The following is a 22,180-nucleotide window of genomic DNA, read 5'->3' as shown; positions in this document are numbered from 1 at the left end:
GGAAAAGATTTGTCTGGATTTTGCCTGTACCATTCTTCAGTAATTGCGAGACCCTATTAATAGTTTGGTCTTGTTACATCTGTGGGTTTCGTGAAATTTGGTGAATGGCAGTAGCACTTAAATATCCCCATTTCTGCCCTATAGTTTCTTCCCACCTCCATGCCGCACTGTGATAGATTCTCACTTGTGCTTGTGCAATTGTATTTAGTGTCATTCTTGCTCAGGGTAAGGAAGCTCATTAGTCTTTAGAAATATCCATGGTTTTAAGCACAATTGGATGAGCACAACTGAGGAACCAGCATGAAAGAGGCTGGGAGGAAGGGACTCTCTTAGCTGGCATTGCTACAGGGAACTTTGTATAATTGAAGTATGGCATTAGTCTCGAGGCGCTGGACTGATCTAAATCCTGTTCACCGTGTGTTTGATACCTGAACTTTCTTACTGCTGTGCAATTGCTTAAAATTATTTCTTGCCCTCGATATTTTTAGTGGTTTGGTTTTTTATTTTCTTTTTTTTTCTTGATAGGAGAGACTTGTGTCACTAGTATTTGGACTTTTAAAACAAAGAAAGCTAAATTTTTATGAAATATATGGAGATGAAATGATTATTACTGCAAAGAACATCATTAAACAGGTAAGCCAAACACTTCTAACATATCTGACAAGGTTGTCTCAACCCCTTACAAATGATTTTTGAGTAGTTAGGAACAGCTCCAATTAAGTTTTTTGGTAGCTGATGGTCTCTCGTTTAGAGCAGCTGAGCTTGCAGACACTAAGGACTTCCTGAAGCACAGAGGTCTGTTTGCAGAAAAGTCTTTCTGTAAGGAGTATCTGCTGCATAAGTACAGCAGATCACAGCTTTCTCAGTATAATAACTATTGTTCAGAATACCCTGATTTTAGCTTAGGTTTTTTTTCTTTCTCTTAATACGTGGCTTTCCCGAATAGTTGTGTCAGTACTCTGTTTCGAAAAAAACCAAAGAAACCCCGCAAAACCAAAACCATACCAAAAAGCACCCCTGCCTCAACCCTCCAAAAAAAAAAAAACCCCAAAATTCTTGGTGTAAATACATAAAAGATAATCAAAAATCTTGCCAGCTGAAACAATCAAATTCCCAACAAATGCTACAGAAAACATTTCTTGTCTGAATGTTAGCACAGGCCTAGCATAGGCACTTCACAAAAGGTTGGAAAACATCCTTGTGTTTTTCTAAGAGGGCAAGGTGAAGTAATGAAGAAGCTAGAAGTGCTTGCCTGTAAAAGTTATATAAAAAAAAATGAATCCTTGTCCACATTGCTGTCCTTTTTTGCCATTTAGGGTAGGGTATCTATTTTTTCAAACTAAAAATCTTTGTAGATAAAACCAGCTAAAACTAACAAATGAACAAAGTTTGGATGACAATGTATGGAATATTTTGGATAGTAACTTGATAGCTTTTGTTTGCAAACAAAAACTCTAGAATGAATTTTAAGTGTGTGTTTGGTATTTTTAATTTTACTCATCTTGTTTGTTTGCATGCTTATGCATATGCATAAGGCACTTGGAGGACAGGGAGGTGACTTGAGACAGCCGGCGTGGCTTAACCAAGGGCAGGTCCTACCCGGCCAACCTAGTGGCCTTTTATGATGGAGTAAGTACATCAGTGGACAAGGGAAGAGCTATGGATGTTGTCTATTTGGACTTCTGTAAGGCTTTTGACATGGTCACCCACAACATCCTTCTCTCTAAATTGGAGAGATATGGATTTGATAGGTAGCCTGTTTGGTGGATGAGAAATTGGCTTGATGGTTGCATCCAGAGGGTAGCGGTCAATGGCTCAATGTCCAGACAGAGATCAGTGACAAGTGGTGTTCCTCGGGGGTCCATACTGGGACAAGTACTGTTTCATACCTTCATCAATGACACAGACAGTGGGATCGAGTGCACCCTCAGCAAGTTTATGCGTGACACCAAGCTGAATGGTGCAGCGGACGTGCCTGAGGGATGGGATGCCATCCAGAGGGACCTGGACAGGCTCAAGAAGTGGGCCCATGTGAACCTCATGAGGTTCAACAAGGCCAAGTGCAGGGTCCTACACCTGCATCGGAGCAACCCCCGGTATCAATACAGGCTGGGGGATGAAGGGATGGAGAGCAGCCCTGCCAAGAAGGACTTGGGTGTACTGGTGGATGAAAAGCTGGACATGACCCAGCAATGTGCATTCACAGCCCAGAAAGCCAACTGCATCCTCAGCAGCATGGCCAGCAGGGCAAGGAAGGGGATTCTGCCCCTTTGCTCCACTCTGGGGAGACCCCCCTGCAGTGCTGCCACCAACATCAGAAGGACACGGACCCATTGGAGTGGGTCCAGAGGAGACCACAAAGGTGATGAGAGGGCTGGAGCACCTCTGCTATGAGGACAGGCTGAGAGAGTTGGGATTGTTCAGCCTGAAGAAGCAAAGGCCCCAAGGAGACCTTATTGTAGCCTTTCAATACTTAAAGGGGGCCTATAAGAAAGACGGGGACAAACTTTTTAGCAGGGCCTGTTGTGACAGGGCAAGGGGTAACAGTTTTAAACTAGAAGAGAGTAGATTCAGACTAGATCTAAGGAAGAAATTTTTCACTATGAGGGTGGTGAGACACTGGCCCAGGCTGCCCAGAGAGGTGGTAGATGCCCCATCCCTGGAAACATTCGAGGTCAGGTTGGACAGGGCTCTGAGCAACCTGATCTAGTTGAAGATGTCCCCACTCATTGGCGGGGGGTTGGAGTAGATGGCCTTTGAAGGTCCCTTCCAACACAGACTATTCTATGATTCTTTGATATTTGAGAATATTGTGCAAGGGGTGTTTTTCTCCACAAAAATATTTCAGGAGTCATGTTCTGATGTGTTACGAACCACCTCTGAATTGTATCTCAAAGGCTGGGAGACAGTCAGGTGGTGGGTTTGCCAGCAGATGAAGACACTGTCCTATCATCATAGTATAGTGTGCTGTTCAGAGCTGTGTTGTGAACCAAGTTGGGAACCCAGCTTTCAAAAGTTTGGAGGAAGAGGAAGATGATTATCATCATCATTATTATTATTAAGATTTTATTTTAAGCCAGATTGGCACTCCCAATCCACTTCACATTGCAGCCCCACAGTTCTGCTGATCTGGTGGTGATGGGTGGGTATAGATAACACAGGCCAGTGTTGCTAGTAAATATTGTGGCAGAATTAAAAGACAGTGATGTGTTCAACTGCACAGCTACTTCTTGGAAGGACTTGGTGATGATGCGAGCTCTTTCTTATTTGATCCCGATACAATTTAAGTTAATGAATTAATTACACCAGGATAAAACATCTGCCCATCAGTCTCCATTAGCTTTTCACTCGCCTGTGTGGGCAGCCATGGGGAGACATTTTTTCCTTTCAGTTCTCTCTTTAGTTGGATAATAGGCAAGTAGTGCTCCCTGTTTTTCTGCTCATTCTTGATTATAAAGTGCTTTTCCCATTCTGGTGGGAATATTTGCCTTTATGTTGGATTTTTCAGGTGTTACCTCTGCTCAGTAATAGATGAAGTTCAGTCGATTTCCAATATAAGTTTCTATTGAATAGAGAAAATAGGCAAAATCAGAGTATTTCTGTGTGGTTTGTGCAGCGCATTTGCATTGTGGCCTATTGTCTCCACTCTTAAGAGATATTTTTCCTTAATAAAGGGAACTGCTTCCTTCCCGCATCTCAAATGTGGTTCCCGTTCAAATGCGTTGGTGGGCTCTTTTGGTCAGTATTGAGTAGGTGCCAGGCAGGTGAGAGAACAGAGGTTTGCAAGCACTGAACACACTGCAGAGTTCAAGAAGAAGGTGTGGTTTTTAAGAAGCATCTCTCCTGGCCACCGTTAATCAAAAGGCAGGTAAAACCCACGTAGCTTGAGGTCACCATTTGGATTGTACATATTCACTTAAAGGCAAGATGAGTTCATATGCTACTGACTCATTTGATCAGGGTATTGATTGGCATTTGGGAGAAAAGCCCCTGATTCGGTCCGAATGGAGTTGATTTGTACCTAGGGCTTGCAAGTAATGTGAACAGAGAGCAGTGAAATCGCTGTAAAACAACACGTGTGTTTGAAGTGAAAATGGATTGTTTTGGAGACCTGAAGAAACTGGCCAGTTTTGTGTGTACTGGTTGAAGAGCACTTGTCCTTTGAGGAAAAGCCACAGTGTAGCTGTAAAGACGTGGAGAAATCTAGGGACAGAGGCAGGTGGTGCCCTGGAGGTGAAGAGGACAGGCAGACAGCAAATACCATGTCTGCTAGGAGAGCAGGTGAAACTGGGTCTGCCTTAACAGTGGAAAGCACAGGACTGTAGGTGTGTGCTTCCACACTTCCCTGCTGCTGTTCCTTCCAGTGAAGGTTAGTTCCCGAGTCTTGGATTTAAAGCTGAAAAGGAAGTCAACCAACGTTTTCTGAAGTCAGTCACTTGGGAAAGGGGAAGAATACGGCTGCTATTCTTAAGTACCTGACCTGAGAGACGTTTTTGAAACAGCGCTTAGCATCCATGCTCAGAAAAACATGTCCCTTTGAGGTGGAGCCAGTGTGCCCTCCAGAGCTTAGTACACAGTTGGGAATGCTTTGATCATCTGTATTTTGCAAATAGATATTTGGGGGGGTTGGATTTGGGGGTTTCTTTAGGGTTTTTTGTTTGTTTGTTTTTAGAGAAACAAGTTGTTAAATGATACAAATATGCCTTTCATTTATTATTTTACTTTTCCTTTTTAACTTGGGGATTATTGTGTATGTTATGAACCTCAGCAGCAGTTAGAAGGAAGCTAAGATCTTTTTTTGTTTTGTTTTTTTTCCCTTTAAATTTGACAGTGTGTGGTTAATACGGTATCGCAGATAGAAGAAATAGATACAGAAGTGGTTGTTAAGTAAGTATACAGCCAGATTATTTTTTTTTGGTGATGGGTGGGGATAGGAGATGGATGCTTTATAGCATAGATAAATTTATTATTCTAATTTGTGCTTAAATTTCCCTGTAATTAAGGATTATCCTTCTCTTTCACCTTAAGCCTATGCTTCTATCCTCCTCTGTTAGAATATTGTGTATTCCCCTTCCCATTCAGCTTCTAAAGTTACCTTAAACTTACCTTTAAAATAAATACTAAAATTCTGTGAGTCTCACTGCATGAAGCATGAACTATAGGCACATATCTCTTAACGACTTGAAGGCATTCTCTGTTGTCATAATCTGGCATTTTGTATTAAAAGGTGTCAGTAGTTTCAGTACTTCCCACATAAATGAGAACAGGAACTATCCAGAGAGGAGACCAGACAGTTTCAGACCCAAGAAATGGTCCGGCAGGAACCTCACAAAGCCCAACAAAGGCAAACGCCATGTTCTGTGTCTTGGAAGGAGCAACCCCTTGCAAGAGGAGAGGCAGGAGCGAGGTGGCTGGCTTCAGAGGAGCTTTGCAGGGCAGGACCTGGTGGGTCCCAGTGGAGAACTGGTTGGCCATGGACCAGCAGTGTGTCCTTGCAGCTGCAACATGGCCCGTGTTAGCATAGCCAGCAGGTCGAGGAACAAGAAAGGCATTGAGATCCAGCAGAGGACACGGGGTTGGTTGGGGGCTGAAGCATGGAGCGTAGGAGGAGCAGCCGAGAGAGCTGGGTCCCCCTCCAGCCTGGGGAGGGGAAAACGCAGGGGAGAGCTGCCCACAGCTATCCCATGGGGAGGGTTATAACAGAGCTGCAGACACAGCCAGGCTCCTCTCAGAGGTGTGCAGGAGAAGGATGAGGGGCAATGGGCACAAGATGGAAGATGAGAAGTGCTAGCTAAATCTTAGGAAAACTGTGTTCCTTATGAGGATGGTCAAAGACTGGAACACGGTCCCAGAGAGGCTGTGGGAGCTCTGTCCTGGGACATAGTCAAGCCTTGACCGGGCAGGGCGCAGAGCAACCCGATCTAGTTGGACCTGCATTGAGCAGGGGTTGGACAAGGCACCTCCAGAGGTCCCTGCTCGAGGCCCATGCAAGCTTCTCTTTCTCTGTAGCTCTGTGATTGATTTGGCTCAGGAAAAGGTTACCCCAAGATAATAAAAGCAGACCAGCTGATAAAGCAAAGTGAGTGACAGAATCTGCATGGGATTCATACCCCAATTGGGAAAAGACTGGGCACGGGGTCATTTTTAAACATTGGATGTTTGGTCACCATTCTCCAATGATTACTATTCTGCAACTGGGTCCTAACTGTGTGTTACAGAGTTTGACTTTTGTTCTGTCAATGACTTTTCTGCCCTTTGCCACAAACAGCTGACTTGCACTTTAATAGCAGAAGTGGTCTCATTGCAATGCAACAAAATGGGCTTAATAACATGGCTTTTGTAACACTTGCAAAATATTTTAATTTAAATTTTTTTTGTGTGTTTTCTTTTTTCACGTGATATCTGAAAATGTTATTAACCCCCCTCCCTTGTTGGTAACACATACTTGTCCCGGGGAAAAGAGCACTGTGCCCTGGAAAAAATAAATGGTAAATGTGAGGCATTTATTTTTTTAGTATAATTTATTTTTATATACCTCCTTCCCCATTCCACTTGCATACATTGTATTGATCGTGACTGTTGTTCAGGTGATATCTGTTGTTCCGCCAGATAAAAGTCTACACAGTTTTCCTTACATTTATAATTCCATTTAAAGCGTGGTTGTTTTTTTTCTTTATGTGCTAGTAAACAGCATGGCCAGTAAACATTTGCTGTTTACTGAATGCTGCTCTTTTTTTAGGCTTGCAGACCAGATGAGGATGATGAATTTTCCTCAGTGGTTTGATTTACTGAAGAATATTTTTTCTAAGTTTACCATCTTCCTCAAGAGAATAAAGGTAAGACATTCATTTACCAAGCGCTTCACATAGTTCAGACACGAAAGGGAACAAAGTTGCTTTCCATTTGAAGTCTTAAGGTGTTGTTTTTGCTTATAGAGTTCAAACTTCTGATTGAAAGAAGGATATGCGAATATCGGCACCCAAGGCAAAAATGATTATTGCTAACAAAGAGAGCAGTGGGAAGAAGATAATACCTCTTGTTGCCTGATTACATCCATTTCAAGCTGCTAGGGATTAGGACAGAACTTTTGTATGTGTTAGATTGCTCCAAATGAGGTTTCTTTCACCATTCTCAGAAACATCTGATATTGGTTACGGTCAAAGACTGATGGATCTGCCTCCAAATGCTAATTACACAATAGAAAATAAAGCCAGGATTTAGTTTAATTTTGTGGGTAAAAGAAAATCTCTTTCTAGGGCAAGCTTGTGGCACAGGGGTTTGGGTTTTGGTTTGGTTTTTTGTGTGTGTTTTTTTTTAATAAACATTATATTTGATTCTAGGCAACGTTAAATACTATCCGTAGCGTGGTTTTCTTGGTTCTAGACAAGAACCAAAAAACCAGAGACCTGGAGGACACCTTACAAAAGAACTCTGCTAAAGACAGTACAGTGGACACAGAAGTGGCTTACCTGACTCATGAAGGCATGTTCATAAGCGATGCGTTCAGCGAAGGGGACCTCCCACCTGTAGCAGCTGACACTACCTCTCAAAGAAACACTTCCCCAAACAGTGAGCCCTGTAGCAGTGATTCGGTTTCTGAACCAGAGTGCACTACTGATTCGTCATCCAGCAAAGAGCAAACCTCGTCTTCTGTTACTCCGGGGGGAGTAGAGATGATGTGAGTAAATGCGCTGCCTGTCTCAACTTTGCAACGTGTCAGTAACAAGGTGTTAGGTGCAGGCGGTTGTTTCTGATGATACAGTACAAAAATGGCTTTGGAGGAGTGTGCTTTCCTAGGTAGGTGAAGCAGAATGGCTCTCCACCATCACTGCTAGAGATTGCCATCAGACTGTGCTGTCCCCAGCTCACCTGTGTTCCATTTTCTTGCCTTGCTCTCACCTCTGCCTGGAGTGGTACAGGTACTGATCACGTCACTTCTTACAGAAAAGGGCCCCTTCTCTGTCTGTTCTGCTGGGGAGCCCACTTCCGCAGAGAGCAGGAGAGATGCCAGTCTAGCCTACATGAAAGACGGGTTGTTTGTCATGCCTTTAGCAGGCAAAAGCATCTCTGTTCTCTGTCCATGAGCCCTATGACTGTGTTTTCTGTTTTTTTGGGTTTTTTTTTAAGCCAGCTTCATGGAATACACCGTGATAAATTCTAGAGAGAAATCTGCTGTTCATTGTCACCTATTTGACTTGCATGGTTAAATAAATCCATCTCAGTGCTTTGGTAACATAGGCAGCTCTGCCCTGTGGTGCTCCAGACTCCACAGTTGTAACCTTTTTGGCATCCTTTTACGCACACCTTATTTATGGCTGGAAATCAGAGCTACCTTTTTAAAAGAACCAGGCATAGCGTGTGTGAGACTCAGGCAGGAGCAGCTTCAAAAGCCAGCATGTCTGGATACAGAGTTCTACAAAGCAAAATTGAAATACCACTTGTTACCCTGCTGAAAGATGGAAGATAGCAAGTGGCCTGCTCACTCTACCTGATTGGTACTCAAGTAGCTATTCTTGTGTGTTCAAGCAACTGTGACTTTTGGTAGAGACCTTCCCCCTCAAATCACAATGCTGGCTGAAACAGATAGATTTAAAAATAAATATGCTGTGCCTAAAACAAGTTCTGTATGTCCAAACATCCGTCATATGCTGGAAGAGAAATACAGCATGGAGTCCAGGGTTACAGTGAGGAGCAGGGAAGGAGAAGGGGGTTGGATCTGAACTGGTCTGGACCACTTTGCCAAGTTTGCTAAAAATACACTGCCCAGCTAGATCTCTCGAGCAATGAAGTTGGTTCTGAGGCGGGTTGCATAACTTTGCTCTAAAATGAACTTGCTTCATCCCTCTTCTGGTTTTCTTTGCACCTCTGCCCTGTGTTTGGAGCAGGCTAATAAAATTACAGAGCTACAACAATATTAGTCTAGTTGCTGCTCTGGGTTTTCTCTTTCCTCTCATACTGTCAGTCCCTTGAGCAGCCACACTGGACCAGAAGATTGTTATCTTAACTAATTACATGGATGGTGGAGCTGTGCTATGGGCTAGCCTCAAAACAGTAGACAAATCACAAAAGGTTTTTTAAAAAGCACCAATTTAGGACCCTGAAGTTTAAAGATCTAACAGAATGACTGCCTGTAGATTAAGGTGGTGAGGAGTGCAGAAGTATCTATTTTAGGCCTTACACTTGCATTGTAAGAAAAATGCTGTGTTTTATCTGTCATACACTTGTGATGCTCAAGTGTTATAGGAGCTGGGTAAATTGTAGTGCAGTAAATGTTAGTAATATTTATTGTATCAGTAATGGCTATTTCGTGTTTCCTCTTAGACCATTAATAGCAATTATAATGTGGATTTAAAACAAAATATAAGGATGTGCAGTTGTGCGTTTCCTTGTTAGAGGGACTGACATAACATTGACAGCAGCTTAGAAGATCCCATCTGTACAAGGTGACTTTGGTGATTAACTGACTGTCTGCGTTTGACAGTTGCTGCAAGGCTCTTTCCTCCTTCAACCTTGAGCAGAAATACTGGGGTTTTTTTGTAAATTAATGCTCAACCAACTGGTTCTGTCATTTGTAGGATCGGCGATGACATGAAGCTGACTGACCTGGAACTGGTCAGGCTGGCAAACAATATTCAAGAGTTACTTTATAATGCCTCTGATATCTGCCATGATCGTTCAGTCAAGTTCCTCATGGCAAGAGCAAAGGTAAGGAGCTGGGGTCAGACTGCTGGCTGGTGTCTCATCCTTAATGAGAATTAAGTTCTCATCCCAAGTTACTGGTTTAACGAGTGAAAATTTTGAAATGGCATTCTCCTTTGAAATTAAGTAACTGTTCCTGCTGCCACAGGTGCTTGATGTGAATGCCCAGAGTGCACAAGCATTAACGTATCATGTCATTGTAAGGCAATATGGGTTTCTGCTACTTTTTTTTTTTTTCCTTTTTAATATTCTGACTTGCTGTCTTTGAAGTTCCATGCAGAGAATGCATATCTATGACAAGGTAGCTGCTAGCACTGCAATCTGCCTTCTCTGTCCCATGTAGGCTTAAATAATGTGCTTCTTAAAACACTAGGTAGCCCTTAGACATGCTGACTAGATGTTTCTTTACATCTCTGAATTTTTGTGGTGGTATGTCTCCTTACAATGGTTTTCTTTGCATATATAGGATGGCTTCCTAGAGAAGCTGAATTCCAACGAGTTTGTTGCTCTTTCTCGCTTGATGGAAGGCTTTATCTTAGATACTGAGCAGATCTGCGGCAGGAAAAGTATGTCCTTGCGAGGAGCACTTCAGAGTCAAGCCAACAGATTTGTGAATAGGTTCCACGAGGAGAGGAAGACGAAACTAAGGTATATTTGGGTAGAAGATCTTTGTATTCTTACATGAATAATTTTATAATTCATATGCCAGGCAAACACAATCTTTTGTTGCCAAGAACACTAGTAAGCCAATTGTACTTAAGAGCACAGGGTGAAAAAACTGTATTAAACCCAATTATTTTTAATTGGCTTAGACTTTTACTGTTTTCATAACTTAATTTCTTCAAGCTGGCTTGTTCTACAGTTATCTAAATAAGGACAGTGATAGCTACGGGAAGTACTCAGGACTGACATTGAAGGGCAGGATTACTCTATCTCGGGTTAAGTAACTTCAGGATAATTGACTCCCAGCTGTTTAAAAAAAAAACCTAAAACCCAACGCAGAAAACCTCCAACAAAAACAACAACTAAAAATAGCCCAAACCAAAACACTTGTGGAACAGCCTTCCCAGTAAAATACATCAAGTCTTTTTGCTCTCATCCATCAAAAGCTTCTAGAACTCCAGTGTTTACACATTACTTCAGTGGCAGCGATCTCATAAGGATCTTTATTGCCTAGTATAGTCTTTTGTCCCCTATGATAGCTTGAATGAACAAATTGTGAGATCTCCAGGCTGACACAGTGCTTTTCTGTTTTGCTACTGCCAATTGTTGGGCACCTCTTTCTAATGAAGATGAAAAACATAATATTTGGGGCCACTGACTTTTTTTGAAATTACTGTAGTTTTGATTCCACAGCAATACAGGCAAGAGAGGTGTCAAGACAAGGTATTTCATTTTCTCAGCCTCCTCTCTTTTGTGGTTATAACTCTTAGCCTACTCTTGGACAATGAGCGCTGGAAGCAAGCTGAAGTTCCTGCTGAGTTTCAGGATCTTGTCGATTCGGTGTCGGATGGCAGAATTTCTCTCCCTGAAAAAAAAACAGCAGGTGTGTATCTTGCAATTCTACTGTTAACTGAATTTAATATCAGCAAATGCTGCTATTGAATGTTGAGGGACATATTCCAGTGTCGCTCTAGATCTCTGTTTGCTCACTGTCTTCTGGGTGATGATGAGGAAGTTGATACCTTTTTTTTTTTTTAATCCCTTTTTGCTTTCTTTTACTGGTGTTGAAAGTTCTTGTGCTGACCTTAAAAGATTATTTATTTATTTTTTGAAAACCCATCTAAGTGTTAGCACAGGGAGGGAGCTACTTTTTTATTTATTAAGTATTCCCAGTGTAGAGGCTTACAATCTTTGCATACATTCAGTCTTTCCCCAGAACATACCACTGAAGTGTTGCGAGGGACAGAGGACCATGTATTTGTGCTCAGCTCTTCTTGTGTTAAACAAAACTTACTCCTTCCCACTACTTTATCTGCCAGTTGTTGAAATGAATGCTATGTGGCTGCTCATGGAAGTGAAAAGTCATGTACGCTCAATTATTTACCTTGCCACAGAAACCTCATTCGACCTCAGACAAGTCACTTTTTTCTCCTCCTGCCCTATTTCCCCGTGTGCACAATGGGAATGCGTAATGCGTTCTTACCTTGTGAGGATTCTCATCCAATATTGCAGTGATGAATGTGTGGGAACAGCTAGAACAGGAGGAAATCATACACAGAGGGGAAAGAAAACGGCAATAGATGAGAAGGAAGAAAATATGGTAATATCACAGTGGAGAAACCTCAACCCCTTAAAAAGGAATATAGTGGAGTCAGCGTGTATTAGACAATAATCACTCCAATTATGGAACACAACACCAAAATAAGCTCATTGACCATTGCCCTTAAAATAAGCTCTTGCAGCTTCCTTCAAGAAAATAGGAAACTGGTGGCATCAAATTTAGCGTGAAAAACTGCATCAGTAAGAGCTTCTAGTATGAAGCCTGAGGAAGAAGTGGTTTGAAGCTAAAATATTAATATGCACAGCAAATCGTTTGAGAATGTATAGTAGAAAACCTAGCGACTTTTTCTGCTTTTCTTCTTCTATATGTAACCTGTTGTATTTGAAGTTTCTAAGTCCATAATGACTGTGGGACTTTGGGGGATTTTTGATCAAAAATCCCAGTAGATAATAAAGTATCTTCATGGGTTGTAATAATTATGGTGGGTCAGCAACTGTATAATAAACATTGTAAATGAGAGCAGTGCTTTAAAGATTGACTGTGGGTTTTTTCCAAGCCTTAGCAAGTGAACACTGTATTTCTAGAAACTAGCATTTTTTGTGCTTGTTTTAACTTCAACTGATCTCTCTTCCTTTCTTGCTAAAATGTCTAGCTACTGAAGAAAGAAAGCCAACGGAATTCCTTATTGTTGAAGGACAAAAATATGCAACAGTTGGGTAAGATGCACTCTTTTCTATTAGCAGTGGGTTAGTTGGCAAGAACTTTTGAGTAGAACTGTGATGAATACTAACAGCTTCAGCGATCTTATTTAAATAAAGAAACCCCTCTCATTCCACAGACTAGTTTCTCCTTAGTTCCCAAACAGTTATAAAACATGGCAAGTTCTTCTGTACATTGAAAAACTGTTTCTTCTCTGAATGTCTAGGCTGAAATTTATGGTTTTGTTTGAATGTGGGTTTTTTCCAATTATTTCATGAAAACACATAGTCATGAAAATACAGGTTTGTCTTCATAGCACACTGTTGTTATTTTTTGCAATATAGGTTATCTCTGGCAAAATACATGAGTCCACTTCTGCATGATTGCTTATCTTATTCAGAAGTAGTAAGATATGGGCAATCTCAGAAGCTGCGTATGCTATTTCATGGTATCCTGATTGCTTTGGATTGGAAAGTAGTTTCTTAAAGCTGGTTATATCAAAGACATTTTAAAATATATAACACTCACATACTTTCATCTGAAAGCACACTGTGTTGCCAAAGACTGTGAGGCTTAAGCATTAAATATACATGAGAGTGGTTTTGGGGAGGGAGTAAAACCTGGAGATCTCACTCCCAAGAGTCCTAACGTCAATTTACCCCAAACTGAAAAGTTCTGATTTACGTAATGTCTTTGACCAGCTGTCATTTTATGAGTTGCTTCATGATGATATGTCATTATTCAGTTAGAAACAGAAGCTGACCTCTCAAAACTTTGTGCCAGCCACTGCAAAGGAGCATTTCAGGTTGGCTAGGAGCATTTGAATGTGCTTTAAAGGATAAAGTTTACTTAATAGACGACGTGTTTGATAATCCATCCCTGCTCATTTGAAACTTGTTATATTTAGCTCTGTGAAGCAGTTGTCAGCTTCATGTTGGTGCAAATATTTGTTTCAGTTCTACGCACTTCTACATACAGTTTCATTGTATTTATTCAAATAAAATGCATTCACAAAAAAAAGCCTAGATGTTCCCCAAAAATTCTCAAGGTGTTTATTTTCAGTTGATTCATGTTTCTGTACTCTGCTGCTTAAAGGAAGAAAGAGATTGAAATTTTTGAAGTTAAATCAAATTTACGTTTGATCTTGCCTTAGTTTTCCTGCCTTCTGTGTATTTGAATTCAAAGGACCGTACCTGCTCTTTGTGGAGCCTTCTTAATTCCATCCAGTAGCTCCCAAATTCTGCAGTGCCTGCTGAATTCAGGGGAAATAACAGGTGTTGAGCACCTTTGAATATTTGGTGCTGTTTCTTCACAGCTGCTTTTCCTGTTTGTGACTCCTTAGCATTCATTACATCCTTTCAGTGGTGGTTGTTGTCTACATTTTGTGAATTTTTATACTTGCTCAGAGTTGGCCAGGATTGTACAGTAGTATAAGAAAGGAGTTTGGGATTTTTTTGTCCCCTGCCAACACCTACGTGAAGACTTCTAGTTCCACAGTAGCATTTTTGGACATTAAAAACATATACTAACGAACCTTAGAGATTTTTCTCTCATGTACGTTAAGTACTTTTTCCACATGCCACCCTGCGGAATGGGTATTCTTTATAACCATCTTCATGTATATCTTCTTTTATATTTTACTTCTACTTTATTTAAGGCTATAATCTGTAGCATTAGGTAGCTTTCTATAAACGTGACTGGCCTGTGTTTGATTTTTGAATATCTTCTGTGCACTGAGATGATGTATTTGGCTGTTTCCTCTCTTGTAGGACAGTATTGCTGTTAATAAGAATAATCCTTGAGTACTGCCAGTGTGTGGATAACATTCCTTCCATCACCACTGACATGCTTACCCGCCTCTCTGATTTACTGAAGGTATGACTCCAAATGTACCGTATCGGGGGGGCAGTCGGGTATTCAGGGTGGAGAACGTGTCTTACTGTCTGTAATGCTTCACATGCTTTTATGATTTCATATAAATGATATAAATTGTCTAGAAATTATTGCATTTGTTACTGTGCCATGAGGTGACCTTTTAAGCTAAGGGCATTCAAAATGCAATTGGTTGCGTGAATTGACTTCGGGAAGGCTGTCTTTCCTCTTGTTCACCTGGAATATTGGAAATCCCATCTAGTAGTGTTTGTCAGAGCTGTCTGCTCCTCAGGCTGGGGGTAGGATTAATGCTGCTGAAGAAAAACCAATTTGATCCCAGATGCCACAAAGATATATCTATATTCAGGAAGGAAATGAGTCCCTTGGTTTTTACAAGTCAGTAGAGGTATAGTCAGTAGAAGCATGAAAAATAGTATGGGATGAAGCTTCTGTTGTAAAATGTAAAGATGATGAAAGACCGGGACCTTTTTGTCATTTACTTCTCAGTAGAGAAGAGGAAAGCTGGTAAAGCACAGATACTGCAAGGTAATATAAGTAAACAATAATTAAAGGAGCATGTGAAATGCACCTTAAAACTGTGATATATATAGATATATATATAGGCTCCAAAGCCTAGTAGTTAATTTCAAGATTATGTCAGGTATTAGAGTTGTGAATATAAGCAAGTTGATAAAAGATGAACAGCTTCTACTCTCCAAAAGTGTATTTTACATAAGGTGGGGGACGGGAAATGCACCCTAGGAGATAGACCTTTAAATAATCTTCCTGTTGGTAGCTCTTACCTGAATAACCAGATGCAGGATCACTCCTCCTTGCAGTCATCATTCGGATTCATCCGCAAACCTTCCACTTTCAGAGCAGTATCCACTGCGGATCCGTCAGCCTGGGCCTGGCCATGCCCCTCTTTGCTTCTTGTTCTCCAGCTGCTGCTTCACTCAAGTCTTGCAGCACCTTTTCACAGGCAGGCAGGATAGCAGCAGATGCCTTAAACTTGGCCAGATTTGCATCTCTGTCTTAACTTCTCTCTCCCTTCCATATTTTGTATCTAGCTCTACGTCATTTGTGTTTTATTCCTTGATATTCAAACATGGTGTGCAGTTTAATTATTGTATTGCGGTGCCATCAATTGGAGAGGTGACGAGAATAGCTAGCAAAAATGAAGATCGTTTATTACACTTTGAACAAAATAAGAGCCACTCAAGGGTGTCCTTGCAAGTCACTACACTTTTTGTTTGATAGCTGTCAGAGCTAGCAAATTTTGAAGGTTGCGAGAGCTAGTCTTTATTGTGATGGAAGCTGCGAAGTGTTCCCAGGTTAACGAAATTCTGGGCTATTTTGGACTTTGTCTGCAACCAGAGTGAAATTACACCAGTGTACGAACAAAAATGCAATCATAATTACTGGAGTTGTTTAGCAGGTGCAGGCAGGAGAAGGCTGGCAGCCACAGAGCCGGAATGCAGAAATGCTTTCCTCCGCGCAGTCACAAGGAGGGGGTATTGCTCTTTTGATGTTTCAGGCACGCTACTTCTTTGCTGCTTTGACTGCAGCAGGCCATCCGGTAACAGCAATATCTATGAAAGGCAGGGGGAGAGTACGAGTGTCTTATCATCCTTTCTAGAGAGTGGTTTTAAGCATCTGCCATGCCGTCAATGAGATGGCGTTAACCTGAGCTAAACACCTCGGAGGAGCGTAGGCTGTGTAGGATATATCTGTCTTTGGCTCAGTGGATCTGCCTCTCAAGTCCACCAGGAGGCATAAGGAAAGGTCTTGCTTTTCAGGAGGAGATGAAGTGAACGTCAGAGAGTTTCAGATCCTGACTTCTTCTGAGAGCAGAGTAGATGATGGCGCTCTCAGGCCAGGAGCCACACGTAGCTCCAGATCATTTGTAGCTGGGTCGCTTTTCTGGCCCTGGGTATCCCACTCTGGCAGCTCAGAGCGGGGCTGTGGTGTTCACGGCATATCCTCTCTGGTCCTGAGTTCTGTCACTAACTCCAGGCAATAGCCAGAAAATTTTTTTCCAGTTTTTACTCAAGGAGGGTTGAAATCTTGGGTTTGTTCTTGCATTATCGTGAAGCAAGACCTGTGAAGCAGGACTGTGGCCACCTCAGAAAGGAGCTCTAGGTGAGGGAAATGCTCTGTGTTGCAGACACAAGCTGCAGGGCAACCTTGTCACAATTCCTTGTGAATCTTTCTTCAGGTGCAAGAGAAAGGGTCAGCTCTCTGTAGGTTTTGCCTCCCAGTTTCCACCCTGGTGTCAACAGGACAGTTCTGTTCAAACATGAGCCCTGGGACTTCTGCTTTCCATTCACAGCAGGAATCGGGGACAGCAGCAATGGCTCCTCCGTCTTTACTGCATCACCTGAGCCAGTTTAGAGTATCTGATGTCTCAAGACATGGTGGTGGAGCAGAATTCCGTAATAAGACAGAATATGCTGACAGGGCCTACAGGAAGGATGGGGAGGGACTCTTGATCAGGGAGTGTTGTGATAGGACTCAGGGCAATGGCCTCAAACTGAAAGAGGGTAGATTTAGATTGGGTATCAGGAAGAAATTCTTTCCTGTGAGGGTGGTGAGGCACTGGCCCAGGTTGCCCAGGGAAGCTGTGGCTGCCCCATCCCTGGAGGTGTTCAAGGCCAGGCTGGATGGGGCTTTGAGCAGCCTGGTCTGGTGGGAGGTGTCCCTGCCCATGGCAGGGGGGTTGGAACTAGATGATCTTTAAGGTCCCTTCCAACCCAAACCATTCTGTGATTCTGTGAATTGTCTTACTGTCCAGAGACCTTGCTGGCCTGTGTGCATTTAATGGTAACTTCTTTTCTCCTGGAACTATGTTAGGAACATCAAGCCATGAGCTGTCCACTATACCTGGAATTTTTACACAATTGGGTTTTGAAATGGCTTGACCTTTTCTGTGCATCATTTCTCCATCTCCACATATTGGAGTGTTACAAACACAGATTCAGGCACCTCGGCAGCAGTGAGTTTCAGTGCTTTCAAGTTTTCTTTAACATCAGCAGTGGGGAAGGTCTAGAACCAGAGCAGAAACTTGTTTTTTTGATATTTTCCATTCTGATATTACACTTGTCTACTCTACTTAGCAAAACTAGTGAGATCCTTCCCGTTCACTCCACCCAAGGCCCTGGCTTGAGAAGTATGTTTTATACGTTTCTATTACAACGCCATTCTTGCCTATGGCTTTCAAAGTAGGGCTGAACGTAGCTAGTCTGCAGCAAGGCTGACTTGCTGCTTTACTTTCACACTGAGAGAAGCCTCACCCAAAGGTCTCGTAGAGAAGCAGAAATTAGTCCCTGAATTGAAATCACTGAGCAGCTAACTGTGGTTTTAATAACAGTATTTCTGCTTCCCTCTGTTGAAACACTGCCTTGAGTGCTTTTAGCATAAGCTGAGTCAAAAAAATACTACGGGCCAGTGACTACTGAGAAAAGTTCTTTTGTCTTACTAGTTAATAGTCGTGGACTCTTCTGTAGCAAGGAGTATGTGAAACTCTGGTACTGGCCTTCATTTATTTTGTAATAATCTGTTTAATCCTGCAGAATTCTATTGGTGGTATTTCTGAACTGTGGTTATGTGTAGTTGTTACAGAGTCAGCATAAATTTTTGCTCTCTTTTTTGTTTCTCACAGTATTTCAACTCTAGAAGTTGCCAACTAGTGCTTGGAGCTGGTGCGTTACAAGTTGTTGGTTTGAAAACAATCACTACAAAAAACCTAGGTATGGGTTTCTATATTTAAAATGTCAAAGCTTGTTCTCCTGCCTGTTTAAAATAAAACAAACACAAAACCGCCCTAAACATTTATGATAAGCTACGTTTGTGTTGTGGTGCTGTGCATGGAACACAGACAGTGACAACACCTTGCTGGTTAGGGGGTAAAACATGTATAAAAGCTAGTCTCGTGAAGGGGTGCGATAAAATCCATCAAATTCCTTTGCTGTCTACTGGATCACTTTAAATGTAAAGCTTCAGGGAAGGAAATGTAAGAACAAATATACAGGCTAGCAAGTTTTCCATGAAAATGTTTTGACTGCAGGAATGTGTAGTTACTTTTTCAGCAGTGACTTCGGCACACATGGGAGCTGCTTAGTGTTCAGATCTTGAGATTGGAGGGAGGTAGGTCGAGGAATGCGGCCAAACCCCTGTCTCCCGCTGCATTTTGCTGAGCCGTGCTGTCCCGTCTGCCCCGTGGTGCTGTATTCCGTAACACCGTGTCCACATACAGCTCCTGCGGGTTATAACCACATGTCAGTAACGTGTTAAATGATTTCTGTGGGTGGCTCAGAGTTGAATAGTTAGTCTTTATGTGGCTGAACGACGTCCCAGCGCTGTCAGGTAACTTCGGGCTCTGTGCTGAATTCAAGCTATGACTTAGTCATTAGAGTTTCTCATTTTCAGTGTGCAGCTGTTTAGCTGAATTGCCAGCCCTGAGTTACCCGCCTGGACTGCTTTAGCTGCTCTGAAGAGCCAGGGAGAGCTAGGTGCCCAGCTACAGAAATGTCGGACACGTTACTTAAGATCCCCAGTTTTAAACTGTCTCCTGAAATTAAGAGCCTTTAGTTGATGGGTTGAAGCAGGTGTTTGAATTTGCAGTTCCCATGTTTCAGGGCGTCCCGATTACCAGCCTGCCTTTTCCTTTTTAAAAGGGAATGGCTTCCCCCCAGGGGGCGTGGGCCATAGTGTTGGAGCAGACACAAGTGAGCAGAGAAAAGCTGGGCCGGGTCTTTGCTTGGCCGGTGCGGAGACCGCACTGGCACCACCGCGTGTCCTCCTGCTGGCTCAGGCCCTGTTGGACACAGGAGAAGCTCGGTTTTGGGAATGCTGCCGGCACCACAGGCTCTGGGCAGCTCAGCACTGGCAGGGCAGGGTGTTTATGTACACCTCCTGCAGAAGAAATATCGATGCCTTGAGAACACGGCTGCCGAGGTTAGGTAGCTGATGAGTCAGATCTTTTGAGATCTCTCTGAGGTCTGCGTGTGCTCAGGGCTCAAAATGTCAAGTAGACACTTAAAGCCTCTTGTAAAATTAGTCCCTTATCCCGTATCTTACGGAAGCCGGGTGTGTATAGCCAGGTACTAGTCTGGTGTCTTCACTGGGCGGGGTGTCCCAGTGGAAAATGCTTACCTCCTTTTATTTAAAAAACAAAAACCAAAACAAACCAAACATGTTAAATTGTGTCAGATCTGCTATTTATGTGTAAGGAGATACAAAATTGCTCTTCCTGTGTAATAATTAAGTTATTTTTCTTTCCCTCTCTCTGGCTTCTGGATTTACAGCCCTTTCTTCACGTTGCCTACAGCTAATCGTACACTACATCCCTATTATCAGGGCTCATTTTGAAGCTCGACTGCAGCCGAAGCAGTTTAGCATGCTCAGGCATTTTGACCACATTACGAAGGTAATTCTTTTGGCATTTCCTAATTAAACGCAAAGTTCTGCTTTTCAACTGTGCTCTGAAGAATATGAATGCCATTAGCTGGTAAATAAAAGCTGCTTTCTTCCATTACAGGATTATCACGACCACATAGCTGAAATTTCAGCAAAGCTCGTTGCCATAATGGATAGCTTATTTGACAAACTATTATCCAAGGTAATGATTTATGGAAATAATTATACGCTCTCTAAATTGCAATTGGAGGTCTCCTCGTCTGCAGTCTAGATATTTCAAGTGGAGTCTTAAACTTTCCTAATCGGGACTTGTTTGAACTTCTTTACATCGTATAAACACAAAGTTCTGTGCTGTACTTGTGAATGTGTTTTGTCTTAACATTTGCCACCTGGGTGTCATTGGCCTTCATCCCCACCAAAAAAAAAACCTGTTCGTTTAGTCCTTCAGCAGTAACGGTGATGCTTTGGCTGCAGCAGATGCTCTGGTGTTTAGAAACTGAAGTGCTCTTCTACCCTCAGCAGTTTTATCCACCAACAGCTCTCGTCTGCAGTCAGGCTGAGCCAGTTCCCATTTCCTGCTCTTCCCGATGGTGCCTCTTTGGAAGTGGGGAGCGTGTAATTTCCTGCAGCTGAGGAAACAGCGACAGAACTGCTGAGGAAGAAGAGTTTTTGGAGGGGAAGGACCAGCCCATCTCTTGGGCCGCAGGCCTGGGGACTAGAAGCCTGCACTTAGCAGTTCCCCTGTGTAGAGGTGTTAATAGCTGTCCCATGAAGCACTCTTAATGGTTTTTGAGCACTCCTCAGTGGAACAGGTTGGTCCTGGGCTGGATCCGCTCACTGTGACTCACCTCAAGGTGGAATACAGTGACAGAGGCTGCCCCAAGAGGGGACCTCCTGTGCCCACAGATCCCACAGATAAAGTACACAAGCTTTTAAAGCTTAGTGTTTTGCTTTGGATCGATGGTCTTTTTTTTTATTTTTTATTTTTTTTAAGCAGCTCTTCCATGAGAGAAATGAATTAATTGTTTAGAGAGAGGATTGATTGATGATGACCCTCTTCCTTGTAGGAGCTCATGAGAAAAGACAGCATCTCCCTGCTGGGGCACAGGTTGGGGACAGGCTGACGGGGGCTGTGGTGAAGCAGCTCTAACAGGCAGCATTGCCGTCTTCCTTGCTGTTTCTATCATTTTATTGTTTATTTTACATTGTGCTTTTTCTTTTCATATGTTTCTTTGGGCTATCAAGTAGCATTTTGCAAACTTACAGGGGGGAAAAAGCCAAAGCATTTAAATTAGGATTCCCCATCCCCTGTTGTGTTTACACTTTCAAAAACATGTCTATGCCCTTTTCTAAAGATCCAAATAGTGGTCTGCTGCTTTTTTGGGCTTTTTTCCTCACATAAAAATACTTGTTCTGTGAAGTAACATGGCTTTTTGGTCACTTTACCTCTTATCTCTTGAAAATAAAAGGCAAATGCCAGAGTTTTGATTATTGATACTAAACAAGTTAGCCCACAATAAACCAGTAACATGGTTGATGTTCTTGGTGGTAGTTAGTAAGTATGCATCCCTTGCTCTCCTTCCATCTTTACAGCCCGTTTTCCCCTTGTAGCTGGCGTGAGGTGTAAATTGAGAATATCCCTGTCCTTTAGAGCTCTTTAAGGCTGGAGTGAGAGAGCCTGGCTCGCGTGAATGCAACCCACAGAGGAGAGGAGGAAAGGAGACCACGTGTTGATTTGCCTCCATTCCTAACATACCCCATAATTTGGCTCGTCTCGTTCCTGAAATAATGAAATCTTGGCACCGAAGGCTGCAAAGAACATAAAAACAGGAAATGTGCAAATGGGCATGTCAGTGCAACCATGTCAGTGTGGTCTTTGTGTTCTGTGTTTTTTTGTGAAAGTCCAAACGTTTCAGTGCCCGGTGGATAAAGCGGTCACCTGCTTTAAAGTCTGTAGATCTGACTGAGCAAGCAGGCAAGTTTCATAGCAGTGCTTTAAAAACAAACATTGCAGTCTAGAAACCTGCTTTGTAGGAGACAAGCAGTTTGGTCCGGTAGGTGGGACGTTGACCCGGCACTTGGGTAACGTGGGCGAGTGACTTTTGCGTTTGTAGGCTCTGCTCGCCTCTGGGAGCTGAGGCTGCGCGCCCAGCGAGGCGTCCCGTGGCAGCACGGACGCTGCCCAGCATCTCTCTGTAACTTGGGCAGGGAGATCAAATGGGACCGAGGGTATTTAACAGCTATAATTAACAAGTGAAAAAGGCGGAG

The 22,180-nt window shown here is 42.6% G+C and overlaps 1 protein-coding gene across 8 annotated transcripts in view; it reads left to right on the top strand.

The window, feature by feature from the left end:
* Positions 1-22,180, top strand: part of VPS54 (VPS54 subunit of GARP complex) — a 54,618-nt gene that overhangs the window by 26,432 nt on the left and 6,006 nt on the right. For 6 of the 8 annotated variants that reach the window (XM_074579226.1, XM_074579230.1, XM_074579224.1 and 3 more), the window contains 12 exons: positions 526-633; positions 4,832-4,887; positions 6,740-6,836; positions 7,341-7,678; positions 9,576-9,705; positions 10,166-10,347; positions 11,133-11,245; positions 12,576-12,639; positions 14,392-14,497; positions 18,156-18,243; positions 19,801-19,922; positions 20,034-20,114. In XM_074579226.1, the coding sequence (XP_074435327.1) occupies positions 526-633; positions 4,832-4,887; positions 6,740-6,836; positions 7,341-7,678; positions 9,576-9,705; positions 10,166-10,347; positions 11,133-11,245; positions 12,576-12,639; positions 14,392-14,497; positions 18,156-18,243; positions 19,801-19,922; positions 20,034-20,114 (1,485 nt within the window). The remainder of the gene's footprint in view (positions 1-525; positions 634-4,831; positions 4,888-6,739; positions 6,837-7,340; positions 7,679-9,575; positions 9,706-10,165; positions 10,348-11,132; positions 11,246-12,575; positions 12,640-14,391; positions 14,498-18,155; positions 18,244-19,800; positions 19,923-20,033; positions 20,115-22,180) is intronic. The other 2 variants (XM_074579227.1, XM_074579225.1) reach the window with 1 other exon arrangement.

This window comes from Larus michahellis, chromosome 3 (genome assembly GCF_964199755.1).
Source record: "Larus michahellis chromosome 3, bLarMic1.1, whole genome shotgun sequence".
NCBI classification, from domain to species: domain Eukaryota; kingdom Metazoa; phylum Chordata; class Aves; order Charadriiformes; family Laridae; genus Larus; species Larus michahellis.
The sequence above is the reverse complement of the archived record's forward strand: the minus strand, read 5'-3'. Positions and strand labels throughout refer to the sequence as shown.